General features: G+C 37.0%; 1 protein-coding gene across 1 annotated transcript; it reads right to left on the bottom strand.

The window, feature by feature from the left end:
• Positions 1–6,729: 6,729 nt before the first annotated feature.
• LOC121315512 (ornithine decarboxylase-like) lies at positions 6,730–14,569 on the bottom strand. The gene is made up of 12 exons (XM_041249662.1): positions 14,454–14,569; positions 13,353–13,496; positions 13,110–13,265; positions 12,735–12,908; positions 12,248–12,420; positions 10,644–10,778; positions 10,328–10,409; positions 8,993–9,076; positions 8,669–8,831; positions 8,446–8,561; positions 8,146–8,360; positions 6,730–7,646 (listed from the first exon to the last, which is right to left on the bottom strand). The coding sequence occupies exons 3-12, from the start codon at positions 13,209–13,211 to the stop codon at positions 7,508–7,510; spliced, it is 1,383 nt and encodes a 460-aa protein (XP_041105596.1). The 5' UTR covers positions 13,212–13,265; positions 13,353–13,496; positions 14,454–14,569; the 3' UTR covers positions 6,730–7,507.
• Between the last annotated feature and the right edge of the window lie 651 nt (positions 14,570–15,220).

Raw genomic sequence — 15,220 nt, forward strand, 5'->3', positions numbered from 1 at the left:
ATTTAGCTCATCCTTACTGCCCACTGTCTCGCCTCCTGAGGGCGTACACATTGAACTCACAGGCTGAGGAAGTGATGAGATGGGGAGGCACAGTCACAACACTGCAGGAGCAGATGGTAGTCCTGCAGCGGATCAAACAGGAAGCCAACTGATTTCATGAGATCAGAAGCAATGGGGAGTTTCTACAGGAAGAGAAGGTGCAAGAGCTAGCAACTTCCTTGAGGTGGGTGTCAAGGTTGCATCTACTTTTTGTCGTAGACGCAAACATGTCTGAAAATGAAAAGTTGCAAGGAACTGTTGGGAGACGGTCTTTCTCATGATGTATGTGGTAGTATAGATCGAACCCAGGTTTCCTGGTTTAGAGACTAATTCAATGTTTTTATCTGCACCACATAACCAGTCTGTAAAACTCAGCACGTTCCAATGTCAACCTGGGGCTGTCACCAGTTCCATCTGCAGTCTCCAATACAATGTACAGCTGAATGTCACATGAAGTCAAAGATAGTCTGTATGTAAAAAAAAAAAAAAAAGTTCTATAATTGTGTATAAATTAATCCACTGATTCCCAATATTTCCTAGACAGTATAACTAATTCGCAATCTTCAGTTATGCCTTCTTGTTTTCTACAGCCTGAGGTTTAAAATCTGCCTCTTCTGTCTTTCATGCATGAATGGTGACCACTGTCGGCTTGAGTCCACAATAGAGAAAAAGAGGTGGTGAACATTGGTTCACTGAATCCTCTGGAGATGATTGTATCCAGTTGGTATGTCGATAAGACTGGACATAATCATCATGGCGTATATACTGCAAGTGAACCATGCAGTATGACGATAAAGAACAATAAAGGCTTACATTATTATAAACATGTTTACTGATCGAGCTATTGGGAGTGGACCACTGTAATAAATGTCCAGTGAGATGAACACAATGCTGCATGTCGTAGGGTCACAATTTCTCAGTTGGTTGCCTGGTTACTAGTAAGTCAAATGTCATTATTATGATACAAGCCTTTTTTTAATTAATGTTTTATCACAGAGAATTATGTACTTACCTACAGTAAGAGTCAGCATTCTCACAATCTGTTCAATGCAGATAGAATTTGTGCTGGTTTGGATTCAGCTCCAAAAATGTTGTTTTGATCTGGGCTTATATCACATAATTGTTTGATCTCTGTATTAACTCTAGCATGGAAATAGTTTCCACGAGTATGTATGTATTTATCCCTTGTGTTCTGTTTCAAAGTTCTGGAATGAGACATGAAAAAGACTTTTCTCCCTACTGAAGCTCATCTCTTTCTTGTTTATCTCTTTCCTGTGACAGACAGAGCTGTTGTCCAGCAATACATTTCATTATAGAATAAACAGTGATACAATCGCTGTCCATCACAACAAACAAGCCCAAGGTGTAATATTGGTATTTCCACCAAGACATAAAACAAAACAAAACAAAAAAAACACATTGCCATACGAAACATACATATCATCACAAAATCAAAGCCATACTTTAGATATAAAAGACTGCCTGCTCAGCTGTAGGAAGTATTAACAAGTAAATAAATGTACTAAACCCAATCAAGAGTAACCAGCTGATATTTGTAATGATTTTAATTAATCAGCACTCTCAATTATTAATTACTTCCAAACAAGCTCAAGATCTAGAAAGTGAAACACAGTCGAACAATAACAACACAACAGGGTTATATAGTCCACACATTTTATCAAAGTGAGTTCAGTAATACAGTACGAAAGTAAGAAAATGAATTAGTGTCAAAATAATCATTACATGAAGTTTAGCAATGGATAATATTCAAGTAATATTGAAATGACACGTAACATATCAGTTAAAAGTAAAAGCAAGCATTCATCAGCATTTTTTATTTCTATAATAATAGCAAGGTTCTTAAATCAGTACTCAAATAGCATGACTAAAAGATAGGATCGGATAGGATAGCTGTTTGAAAATATATTTATCATTATTGTTGTTGTTGTAATTTGTTTTATTTACTTAATGTAACATTTACATATGTTATAAATGTTAATTGTAAAGATTGAATTTACCCATCATTGCTTTGGCAATACTTGTAAAAATCTGTCATGCCAATACGCACTTGAAATTGAATTCTCTCTCTCTCTCTCTCTCTGCTTATGTATGTATTACAGTGTCTCATATAGATTCTGTTAAATCTCTTTCAGTTGAACTGTGAATACTCAGTTGTTGTTTTGCAGGGTTGATGCACGGTATGAATTAATCGTCTGTGGTTCCACTTGCGTCAGAAAGCCGACTTGCAGTAGAGTTTGTCTGTATGTCTCTGCATTCTTGTATAACCTGTCTCGCTCAGTATATAGAAATCTTGCTGTAAATTTGACCGGTGCCGGCATGCCAAATCAGTTAATTAATTTATTGGTTCACATCTGTTGACCTTTCCTCTTCCTTCGATGGTGATCTAGATGGTCTAGTTTTCTTTATGTTCTATTTGTATTATTTATGCTTCACAAAATTTTAACCACATTGTGGGGTGTTGTGGTTGAATATCCTTGGGAACGTTCTGGTCTGGAACCCATCTCTTTCCTTGCTACACTATTACAAACCCCACAACTTTATTTCTGGTGCTAGATCATTACAGCAAAGTTTAACCCTTTTTAATACTCCTATAGTCCTACACTGCCTTTTGGTTCTAGCCTTTAATATATGTCAGGTGTGACACTGCTAGCAACAAGGAATTGAAATGGAAAGGCAGTTTTAGCTAAGAACTGGGAACAGAGCAATATAGCTCAGAATCACTGGGTATAATTGTAAATATCAGTATTCTTTAAAAGGTAATAACTTAAAACAGTTCTACTAATTGCTTAACTGTACATTGTTTTGCTTTACATTGCTTTATATAATAAGACTGCAAATGCCCAGCAATACAAGTTTTTCAGTATTAAAGTATCAAGAAAAACTGTGGACTTGACACTGACTGCTAGACCAATTATCAGTGTGCTTTACTTCTCCGCATGTAGAGTCTGACTGCCATAATTAAGACAGCTAAGAGCTGAGAACAAGTGAGATGTAGTAGCAGCAGCAGGGAGCTTATTTGTTGCAGGCAGAGCCACAAGTCCCTGTTGTTTAATGGTGGATTCAGTGTTGGGTAAAATGGTTTTGAAGCTGCTTGTTTTAAGTTTTAATGAAAGTAGGGTATTTCCCAGGATGTTCACGGTTCCTCAGTGTGTAATTCCAACATTTCGTCAGCTATATATATATATATATATATATATATATATATATATATATATATATATATATATATATATATATATATATATATATATATATATATATATATATATTTATTTATTTATTAAGCAGAATAATGGACATACTGCATTAAGGCCAGTGGCTCATGTTTTCAGGTTCTGTAACACAGAACAAAGCACATCCTAATACACATGACAGTTCTGAGGACTAATTAATATGTGTTTTTATGTGTGTTTATTTATTTATTTATAATATGCAGGCTGTCATAAATGATGGAGAGTGCATTTGTTTACCAGTGAAAATGTTAAACTGATCTTTATTTACATGCTCTCGACACTAAAAAAAAAAAAAAAAAAAAAAAAAAAAAACTCACTTGAATCACTGTGGGATAACCCGCAGCTTACTCCATAAGGGGGCTGTCAAGTAAATCAGACATTTAAAATAACTAAAGGATGCATAGAAATATTCAGGATGAAAAGTTTAGAAATATGTAATATGTAATTTAACTAGGCTACCACACACACAAAGTCTCTGCCTATAGGCACACTTCCTAAGAGACCTCCCTTGTGGTGAAATGGATTGTTCTCATTGTAAACACTCTGCCTAAAGGAACAGAGACTTTGTAAAAGAACATTTTTTTTGGTAGCACTAGCGATTTGTTCACAACTGATACAGCACTGTTTTCTAACTTGATAAATAATCATCATCAAACTTCAATTCAAATGGTTTATTAAATATTTTCAAATGAGACTTGTCATCGCGAGTGTCCTGAGGCACACTGATTGGTTTACTAAATCTTTGCAGAACCGCCGTCGTATCAGTGACTCGTTTTGTATTCTGATTTCTAGGAGAACTCTTCACTACAACCTAGCATATAAATAAATGGCAAAATGCTAGAGGGTGCAAATTAACTTAACCAACACACTCAAAAACACAAAGTTCTACCACATTGCTCATCCTTGACTTTTATTGTATTAATTTAAAGGGAAAAACCCGCGGGGAAAAAAAATCTAGCTGTTTACAAAAATATTGTAAAACAAAATACAGCTGCAACGTCAGTCCTCGCCACATCCTATGCGAATTACACCTAACCCCTAAACCTAAACTCTACCCCTACTCCTAACCCTAACCCTAACGATAAACATGTCACTATCAATGTAACTTTTTTACTATTACTATTATTTCAACACTGTTATTTCAACACCGTTTCTTTTCCACTTCTAGCGGCCTCTAGCGGCTACTACATCCCCTACCTGAACTAAAAGGTAATAAGCAGTAAGGTTTTAACCTACATTTCATCAATACACTCATACTTTCTGTATTTTCCTTATTTTGTTTGTCTTAAGACGATCAAACTATTGGCAGAATTTTCTACTTTTAAGTGTGAAAGACTCTGAGCTGTGTCCCGTAACCGAATCAAGTCCTTTTTAAGTCAGCTCGTTATGCATCTCATTTATAAACTCACACACAAAGAGGGTATTTTACAGTCCGTTCTGTCTTTACTGATATCCTGAGAACTATCTTTGGGGTGGATAGCGTAACCAAAAGCACTTTATTTACTGCACAATTTGTTCGCCGTTGAGTAATTACCGTTGTCAACGGAAGGGTAGAGAGAATTTCCATTGGAAGTAATAACCTTTAAGATAAAGCCTGGATTAGTATCCAGATGTTTAATATTTAGTATGGTCTGTATCCATTAAGGGAATTCTGTTTTTTTTTCTCCTAAAACTACCGATTCAGTTTCCTTATATACAGTAGAAATAAGATACTGTACTCTTATTTACAGCCAGCTGCTTTGATCAACCAGTAAACGCTGCACAGGTTTTATTCAATATGAAACTAAGCCCCGACAAGTGTTCAGTACCTGGTTGCTGTTTATTTCAGGGTATACTATATCTATTTTGGAAGATGGCCGTTTGGGGTAATTACAATTTCAAACCTGCAATACACAGAACAGTTATGTAATAAGTATATTATTTTGAAGTAATTGAAATAATCAATTAAGAATAATAATTAGCACTGCCATTAAGTCAGTTATGGACAGCTGCAATTATAAAAGGATTATGCAAAAAATAATAACATACTCATTACGTTGTTTGTTTTTCATGTATTTAAATCCTTTATCACTCTGCCAAACTTCTATAGGTGAGGGATACATCAAATTGTACCATTTTAATCGATGTAGTGTGCTTTTGTAAATGTTCTGTATTTTGTACTAAGTTGCAACCATGTATTAACCAAGGATGTATAGATACAGTGCATCACCACCTCTCGCCCTTGCCTTGACGTGGTTCACTTTCTATGCCTGAATATGCAACAGTGGTGTCAGCTCAATGCTAGATATCTGACTAGATAAGTTGACAAAGACCAACCTTTGGTGGAATTGCGTTAGCCTATAGTTCACCATTGCCACTACAAAGCCAGTGAAAACCTGTATTACAGTAGCATGTATTTGTAAGCCTGAGAGATGGCAAGTTATGAAAGGAAAAATTAGCAGCATGTGCCGAGTGAAGCGAATTATTTGGAATTCTACTTATTCTGGATTTAAATGTTAGTAATGAAGAGTATTGTAGGATCTCAAGTGCTATCAAACTTGGACTGAAATATTCAATCTCAAAACTTTATTTAACAAACCCTCTCAAAATACTAACACCTCAGAAAGATGTGTACTATACCTTACAACACATGAATGACCATTCAGTGGTAAATTCCTCTCGATTTTTTTAGATATTTTTGTGATTTATGATTCCTATTTTAATAACTGATAAGCAACCAAGTAAATAAATGCGTGCTTGATAATGTTCGCGTTCTCGTAGCGCAAATTTCTGCAGTTCTGCACAGAATAGTGGGAATGCGCATTCTTCGAGGGCTGCTGCGTGACGTCACATCTCCACCTGCAGAAATCCCTGAAAATTCTGCAGCTTTGAAAAGTTGCTGCGAGAGACTGGCTGCGGCTGTGAACCAAACAGACGATGCAGCGATCACGAGTGAGCCCTGCTAATCTTCATGCAAATCACCAGTAAATCTACTACTGCCCCCTTGTTAGCGTAGGCCAACGACATACAGTTAAGGCTAGATCAACGCTATATTAAATAAATTCAACATTTAAACATAATGTTCTAAATCCGTTAAGTGACGTATAATGTTACAATAAAGTTAATGTTAATCAATTACATCAAACCGACTGTAGGGTGATAATCCAGACAAATGTAAATATTGAACGTTTAAAATGTGCGCTGCAAGGTTTTTAAGGGTCTTTAGAATCTGCGTTTGCAGTCAGACTGAGAGCAGCTGGCGCAGCACCCTCTGGGATACGAACAAGAACGCAACCAAAGCAATGTTTGTACAGCAGTTTGACGAACAGCTAAACCGTTTACGAATCAACCCGACCCAAAGCTTTTTTGTATGTCAAATAAAATACCACACTAAACTCCGCAAAATACAATTAAGAAAAAAATAAATACATACATTAAAAAAAAAAATACACAGTCATTGAATAGCCATCATTTATTAATAATATATGGTATTACATCCTTTGACATAGCAGAACCATAAAGATATTGGCTGCTACAGCCAAATTGTAGACGTTGGCACCACTGTGGCAAGTAGGAAAAACTATGTACACATTGCCAGTAATTAGTTGATCTGCAGAAATAGCCTGCATATTGTTAGAAGGCACATGGAAGGATTGTTTGCAACAGCACAGTAACCTACAGAAGGCAACACTGTTCAACACCCTAAAAAAAAAAAAACACACACAACTAGCCAAGTACACAGTTCAGGTTATGGTCTCTGTAGTTATAACACCAAAACGAGCCAGACAGTGTGTCGAGGAACTCCACTGAACTGAGCCACCGCATAGTAGAGTAAGGAAACAGTTTAGTACTGAATTTACAAGTTTCTTGTCACACACTCAAACTAACACTACATTCCTTGTGAAATGGATTAGTGTTATACTATAAAAACAGGTGTGTTTGATATGTAAATTGTTTAAAACAAGGTTGCCTGGCACCTGTTCTAGAGGTAGCTGTGCCATAAAATGTGTTCAATGAAGCAAGACTCATTGTCTGTTTATTGTGTAAAAGAAAAAAAAAATACAAATTAAAAGTTTCCATAGGAACAGCATAAAATGTGACCCCCCCAAGTTATCAACTGTTGCATTTTATTAACTGGCTTAAAACATAAAAAAGGTAGGCAACATTAAAGTTAATGGTCCCTAGTAGTTCCCAAAGGTATCAGGGCAGACTAAAACCATGCCAGATTCTGCAGGTTAAACAATACGAGTTGAAGAGCAAGTTGAAGGACGTTCTACTCCACTTTCCCAGGCGCAGGAGATTGGCACAGGGCTAGAAGCAGTCTCCTCAACTTTAGCAATGCCCCCTTGCTCTTTGATTTGCTGCATCAGTTGCCTGAGAAAACAAGGAGGATTACAGTTAGTACAGTGGAGAGAACATAAAACAAATCTTGTAAAGATTCACACTAGCATCAATATATCCTCATTTAGTTTCCATGGGGGATTATCATCACCAAAAAAATTCAAAAACTTGCAGCCTTTCTACCAGAATGGCTTTGCCACAGTTGATTTACCAAAATTTGTTCTCAGACACTAGAGACATGCAATAAGATGTCTTTATATCCATCTTATCAAAAAGCATATTGTAGGACGTAGTTTAGTAGTATGTAACCATTATTAAATGGTGGTTAATTGAATGACTTAAGCATACAAAACTAAAAATATGCATGTGTTGAATTAAGAGAGCAAGCATCTTTAGTCCTTCAGGATAAGATTACTTTGAACACACATGTTGTGCAAATGCTTGCATTGACTTCTCTTCCTGCAAGCGCTGGTACACTATATAGAAACTGCTGCTCTGACAATTCTAAAATCCAGATGTCATCTACACTAACCAGGATGTTCTTGACATCACATAATGAATATCCGGCTTCTGGAATCCATTGAAGGTGGAAGATGCAGCAACAGTGTAGGCTCCCATATTCTCAAAGAGCATCCAGTCTCCAACCTGAAGATCTGGCATGTCACAGAGCTCAACAATGCGATCCAGACCATCACAAGTTGGTCCCCAGATGCTACAAGAGTAGAATTTCTCATCAGGCTTAGGTTTCTGAAAAACAAACAAAAACAAAAAAATCAAAATCACAGGTTTAAATGTGACACGTTTAAATATAAGCACCAACTAGAGTTCTTACCTTGTGGAGAACAGGTCTGACATTAGCATGGTCATACAGGATGCAGTTAAATGACCCATAAACACCATCGTTAACATAGTACATCAAAGTTCTGTCATTAGCACCATCATCCTCATCTGTAAAATGAAAGTAACTTCAGGTCACTCAACTTAACACAATGGGTTTTGTTTTTTATAATATATATATAAAAAAAAAAATATATATATATAGGTTGAATATTTACCATCAGAACCAGTCTGCTCCCTGAAGACAACTTTTTTAGCAATGATATTGACTGCTAGCATATAAGCAGATGCAACATAGTATCTTCCTGGCTCAGCAATGACCCGAACACCAGACTCAACAGGGAAATATTTGTCAAGAGCAGTGCTGATGACAGCAGTAACCTAAACACACAAAAATTAGATACTTCATATACAGTATATTAAATGTTCAAGAAAATGGAGGTAGGAGGCATTACTAATTATGTCATATTAGGAGGGTAAATTTTGTTACTTAGGGCCCCTAGAATTAGCCACAATGGCTTTACCACAAGTTAAACATTTACCTCTTCAAACTTCAGTTTAACATCTTCAGAGCCAGGGAATCCACCACCAATATCCAACAAATTCATGTTGAACCCAAGTTCCACCTAGAAAAGAATTGGAAACTGTTACTAAATATGCATTAAAACATCCAACAGATGAATTTGTCATTGTACCTAAACTGTTTGCATATATCTCAACTAAGATGCCATGCAGCAATTGCCAAGATGTCCCACTATGTGTCTTCTATTCAAGGCCATTATGGCTGCAGTGCCCTTTCAGCTACAGAAACTAGAGGCACCTGTATTAAAATGATTTGGAGGAAAGGGTGGGGGAGGAGAAACTAACTTAAATGTTTCAATTGCAATTATCCTCCAAGTTTTACAACAAAACCAGAACATGCATTTACTGGTCCATGTTTATTGGAATGTGGCTTCAACTTGCACCGATTCTGCTTCACCACACATGCCAGAGACATTAAAGTCGGAAACCAGAACTGCTACTCGTTCCACAATTTTTTTTTTTTTTACTAAAAGAAAAAAAATTAACAGCAAGCAGTCATGACATTCTGCATGGGTGACTCATTGATCTGGTAGAAGTTAAACCAAGCCTCTTTCACACCAGCGCTGTCCTGTGGGTCAGCTATGCAATTTCCCCACTGCTTTTGATAAAAGCAGGATTGACCTGGGTGACTGATGCAAACAAAATATACGTATCATTGCCCTGGAAGCAGCTTGTTACAGATGCTTCCATCCATGCGTCTCTGGATTGAACCATCAGCCCAAATGTTGATTAAAATGCTTCTTTATCCCTGCTGCAATCTGGCAAGCCTCAAGCAACAAAAAGTATGGCTAAACAAACACTCCTTGCAGAAGTGAAACAGTCACAGGCGTGGCCGTTATCAGTCATCACGCTTTTTGCCTCACACTATGCAAAATTGTGACCAGGGGAGCCTGAACCCAGATCCTGACCCCAGGTAGAATTGCCAGAGGATCTACCGTTAAGACAGGCAGCATGTTTGGAGGAATTAAAAGAAAAGGTGCATAGTGTGATTGTAACAGGTGAAACAGCCAGTGTGCAAGGAGCCATGTTCTCATTGGATCAAATCTAGGCTACTGGGCATCACAAAAAACAAAAACATAACTACACCTTAGTGTCCAACAACTAACTTTATATGTTAATTCTAAGCAATCTTACCCAACATCCTACACTTTGGCCTTGACTTACTCAGTGGCCTTTGTGTCCTACAAATTTATTGAACTGAAAGACATTTTGGCCTTGCCCTTTGTGTTGCCAATTTAGAGGTCTATATCTGAAGGAATACATGAATTTACAGAAACTCTGCTTGCAACACTTACTCCCATATCAAAGACACAACGAGCATCTGAAATGGCCTGGGTGTATGTTTCAGGATCAGTACAGCCACTGCCAACATGGAAGCTGTAAAGAGAAACCCCCAAGTTAGTAGTTGCATTATTCAGGCCATTTCATTAGTTTTAGCCATTAAACTTCAGGTCATGAAAGCACATAAGGGCTAAAACAGACAAGAGTAACATTAGAAAATACACTTAAGTTAAAGACCACTCCCTTGTTTTGTTTATACATTTCATGTAAATTATAGACCCAAGGGTAAATGTGCCAACAAAAACAGTCAAGTTACAGAATGTTACCAACCTTACTCCAATAACATCAACACCCAGTTCCATGGCACGCTCAAGTAAGGATCTGGAGGATTTAAGCGTTGCACCAAATTTCACACTCAAACGGCACACTGCTTTAGAGTCATCTGTGGCAATACGAAGAACCAACCTAAAATTAAGGACATGAATTTAGTACAGAGAATAAAATGACAGAAAAAAAAAAACACATACTAGACAAGTAGGACAGATGTTACACTGTGCACTTACACCAAGTGTTTAGATCAGAAGAAACTGTCGGCATTCAATGCAAACTTTGAATATATACAACTGTATACCATCTAATACAGACTATCACACCGGCAAACTGCAATTCTGGAATCTTGTGCTATTTTATTCCTAGTAACTCCAGTTTCAGCATTTAAATTTAAATATAAACCCACTATTTAAAAAGATACTCAGTAGGCCTATTGGTGCACTACAGATTTGCATTATTATTGGGTAATTTACAAGTGTATTGCATGTTTAATAAAAACAGATACAGGTAGTTTGAGCAAACATGTAGAACAAGTTAAGATTGCACACAACTGCCAGTACTTGCATAATGCGTTGGAGTGTTTCATGGTTTACTCCCAGAGAATGTCAGCACCCTTCCAATGAAATTAAGGGTGGAGAGGCATCTCAAAAAAAAATCCCACACGCTGCATGTAGCCTTTTGCACTGGCGCAGTCCACATGAATGACAATGAAACTGATCAGGGCGGATGTGACATTTTAGAACATGAAACAAATTAGTCTCCGATCAATTAGTTGATTAAGCATGGCAGCCACATTTTATATATGTGCAATATATATTAACTATTCTACATATCCCCCCCCCCCCCCCCCCCCAAAACAGAACATACTAGGGTTGTTAGTTAAGCCTCCAAGTAGCAATCTTAATTAGGCACACAATGTAATTGATATTTATTTGAATAACATCGTATTAATTGCATCTTGTTAATACTGTACCATCTAACCTTCATGATCTGTGAAACATCTCTGTGAAACAGAGATTCCTGCCTAAAACACATTGATTTACTTCCCACAACATGCATACTTCCTATAGGTCAAGCTGACATCACTGCAAAATTGCATTACCAAAAGTTTTGTTATTGAATATTCGTTACGTGTAAAGTCCATTTTTAAAACTCCAAAGCAGCACAAACTATATACAGTCAGTTTTCTTCAGTGTGCACAATTTATAGGCTGTTTGCCAAGAACACAAGCCTGTCATCCTACTCTGGTGAGCTCTCTTTACATCGAATACCAGAGGGGCATACTGACAAAGCATTTTCAAAACTGATTTACTGTTAGGGTGGGAGCAGAAAATCAGAAGCTAGTTTACAGGAGCAGGAAAAGAGCACACCTACTGCTCATCTGGCAGAAATACTGTAAATAGCAAGGCAGGGCATTCTGTGCATTTGTTAATAAAACTTAATCAATTAGCAATTTATTCGTAGCAGCCCTAGAACACACATGCAATAAATTGTAACCATTTAACAAACAGGTTTGTAGCTTAGAATTATACCACACACTAATTAATGTACACGGAATACGCACTACAGTCTGTTTAAAAAAAAAAAACTACACAATTACTTACTTTGCATTACTGTGGCTTCTTGAAACTTTCGCAAGTTCAACTTCACTATCAAATGTCATCATCTGGACACCATGGGCAGCAGCATATTTAATTTGAGACACTTGTTTGCAAGGGTTAGCATAAATGATCCTCTCAGGTGAAACACCAATGCTCTGGACCAGCTGAATTTCATTCTGCCAATTGAGAATTGAAGTTATCAATTCAAAACAGTGTACAAATTTCAGGCAGTAGAACAGAGACTATCTGCACATTACTGGACAAAGGCTTAGTCACTCTATGGTTTAGAAGATTGATTTATAGCATATCACAAGTACAACAATGCTAGTTTAACAATACTATTCCAAGTTGACAAACATAAGAGTGCATCTATTAAACTAAACTTGCTCACACATCAATACTCTCTTTACACTACCCAAATAGTATGTGTTCACCCAGTTTCAAACAACTGAGATTGTTATTTGCATTGGTATTTAAATAGTCCATGTACCTTGCTTGCACAATCAAATCCTGCACCCAGGGAAGCAAGGGTCATCACTACAGCTTTGCTGTCATTACATTTCACAGCATAATATGGAGTCACACGAGGAAGGGCGCGTGTCCATCGCATGTGCTTTTTAAGAACGTCACCAAGGTCCGCTACATAAAAGGCATCTTTGTCATCCTAGAGAAAAAAATATATAGTTCCTCATTGATCAAAATCATACAAGAGATGCAAACATTAGGGGTGTTAACAGTTAACATTTACTATTGTCACTTCATTTAAGGGTTTTGCAGTTTTAAATTTGCAAGTTAAAATAACCCATATGCTTAAGCATTTAAGACATCCCACATCCTTAAAAAAAAAAAAAAAACGTTCACTTACCGAAAGGAAGACCTCATTTATTTTTTGTTCCACAATATCTCTGGCACAGAAGCCTTCATCAAGCAAAGAGAAGTCAAAATCGGCAGTGCTGAAGCTGTTCATGTTTATGTTCTTGAATATGACTGGAGATGTACCAATTCAGACAAATGCAACAAACTGTAGAGAAGGGAAAGGGAATGTTAGTGCATCCTAGTTGAATTAATAGCATGCACATTACACACAGCAAAGTGGATTTAAACTTACATGGACAAGAAAGATGGAATCGTAGCACAGTAGGATTTTGTTGCGCTACCAAGGCGGCTCACCAGTGAAGTTAAATTCTTTCAGATACAAGGCAAGGCCTAGGCCCACGGAGAAGCCGTTGTATACTTTCTTGAAAGGAGCGTTCTGCAAGACGGGACATATCTTAATGCATTGTATTAATCACAAAGTTAACTCCCCCATAGGCAAACCCGCACTGATTGAGATAGATAAACGTTATGATGCTGAAATCAGTTTACATACATGGAGCAAAAGTAACGTTAATCTCACATCCTTAAAACGTGCCTCAAGTGACAGGTTTAAATTACAGTTTAAGAAACTCATATGGCGAGAGTGTGTCTTACAACCAATTGTTTTCTAAACGTCCCAAATAAAGTCGGATCATGTGGATACATAATTATTTTCGACCTCTCAAACATTTAAAGCCAGTAAATAACGAAACAAAAATTTAAGTTAATCAGAAACCGAAAATACATGGAAACGCGTTTGATCTTAGGTGGTCCCAAGGAATGTCATTACCACCGGCAAAGTGACGACCCGCCTTCATATTATAACAAGTCAGAAGGCTGGCCAATGAGACGAGGAATTGTCCGCGCTCCAAACATAAAGATACACGAACCAATCATTTACAGTAGGACACGGTAAGTAACTATTGTCAAAGAAACAACTTGCCAGCAGCCGTGGTTAAAATAGAACTTTTTGTCCTCTACCAGACGGTTTTATTTATATAAACTACACAAACAACAATTTGTGATACCACAGTCTCACATTTGCCACGTCCGTATAAACTGACAACTAGAGTTAAGTCAATACAACCGAGTTTGGTTTGACAGATTTTAGTACTGCATTTAATTTCCAGCATACTGCTCTAAAACCCGTACTTACGGGTCAGCCTTATTAACAAGGCCGTTATATAGTTAATAAAGCAAAACAACGAAACAAACCACGTATTCCCTCGCACTACCCCTACATATACATCATACATTCGCGTATTCGATACATACATATTTAAACTTCACTGAATATGTAAATAGCAAAACACACGTAAGCCTTAGTAAAACTTATTGAATAAACACGACTTACCTTAAAAAGCATTTACGAAAAGTTTTTCCATTAGCGGAGAACCTTTTAAATGAAAAACTAACCCAAGCACCAAATTTCACTACTTTCCAGAGCTGCTGTCTCAAGTGTGCTAAACAACCGCCAATTGCACGTTTTTATACCCTTGCTTCGGTGTCCATGGTAACGCGCCAGCTGAAACCGGCCCTGATCGGTTTGCTCTTGCTGCCCGGGCCATGCGCTCAGAAAGAGACACCCACTTCCTATTGTGACGTCACCCAACTAATTACATCAACTGCGCTCTTCAGAGTGCGCAAACTAGAGGAATGATAATTGCAAAATTATAACACTCAACATATACTAACTAAGTATTTTAAATACGTATAATTCGATAGTACTTGTCAGGCAAAATGTTTATTTTTAAATAAAGACTCTTTTATTACTGTTTAATTATATTCAAATATAACAAAATAGTTTTGTTTTTTTTCCCGGTCAGGTTTATTAATATACTAAATTAAATATATGTAGATATTATTTTTGCAGTGCAGTTTTGGAAACTTACCGTGGTAAACAAAGCTAAAGAAATACTATGTAGCAACAACTCTTAACACCATAAAATAAACATTATTCTCTTTTGAGAAAAACGTAAAGGCTACTTGCAGGACTGCATACATCTGCAATCTGCTACATTTCAATAATATTACAGAAAATACTCAGTCATAATCATCTAACAAAGCCAATTACTACTGGTACACCGCACACGCATTAAGACAGCGGCAAATGTACCCACA

The sequence above is a fragment of the Polyodon spathula genome, chromosome 5 (assembly GCF_017654505.1).
Source record: "Polyodon spathula isolate WHYD16114869_AA chromosome 5, ASM1765450v1, whole genome shotgun sequence".
Classification (NCBI taxonomy): Eukaryota; Metazoa; Chordata; class Actinopteri; order Acipenseriformes; family Polyodontidae; genus Polyodon; species Polyodon spathula.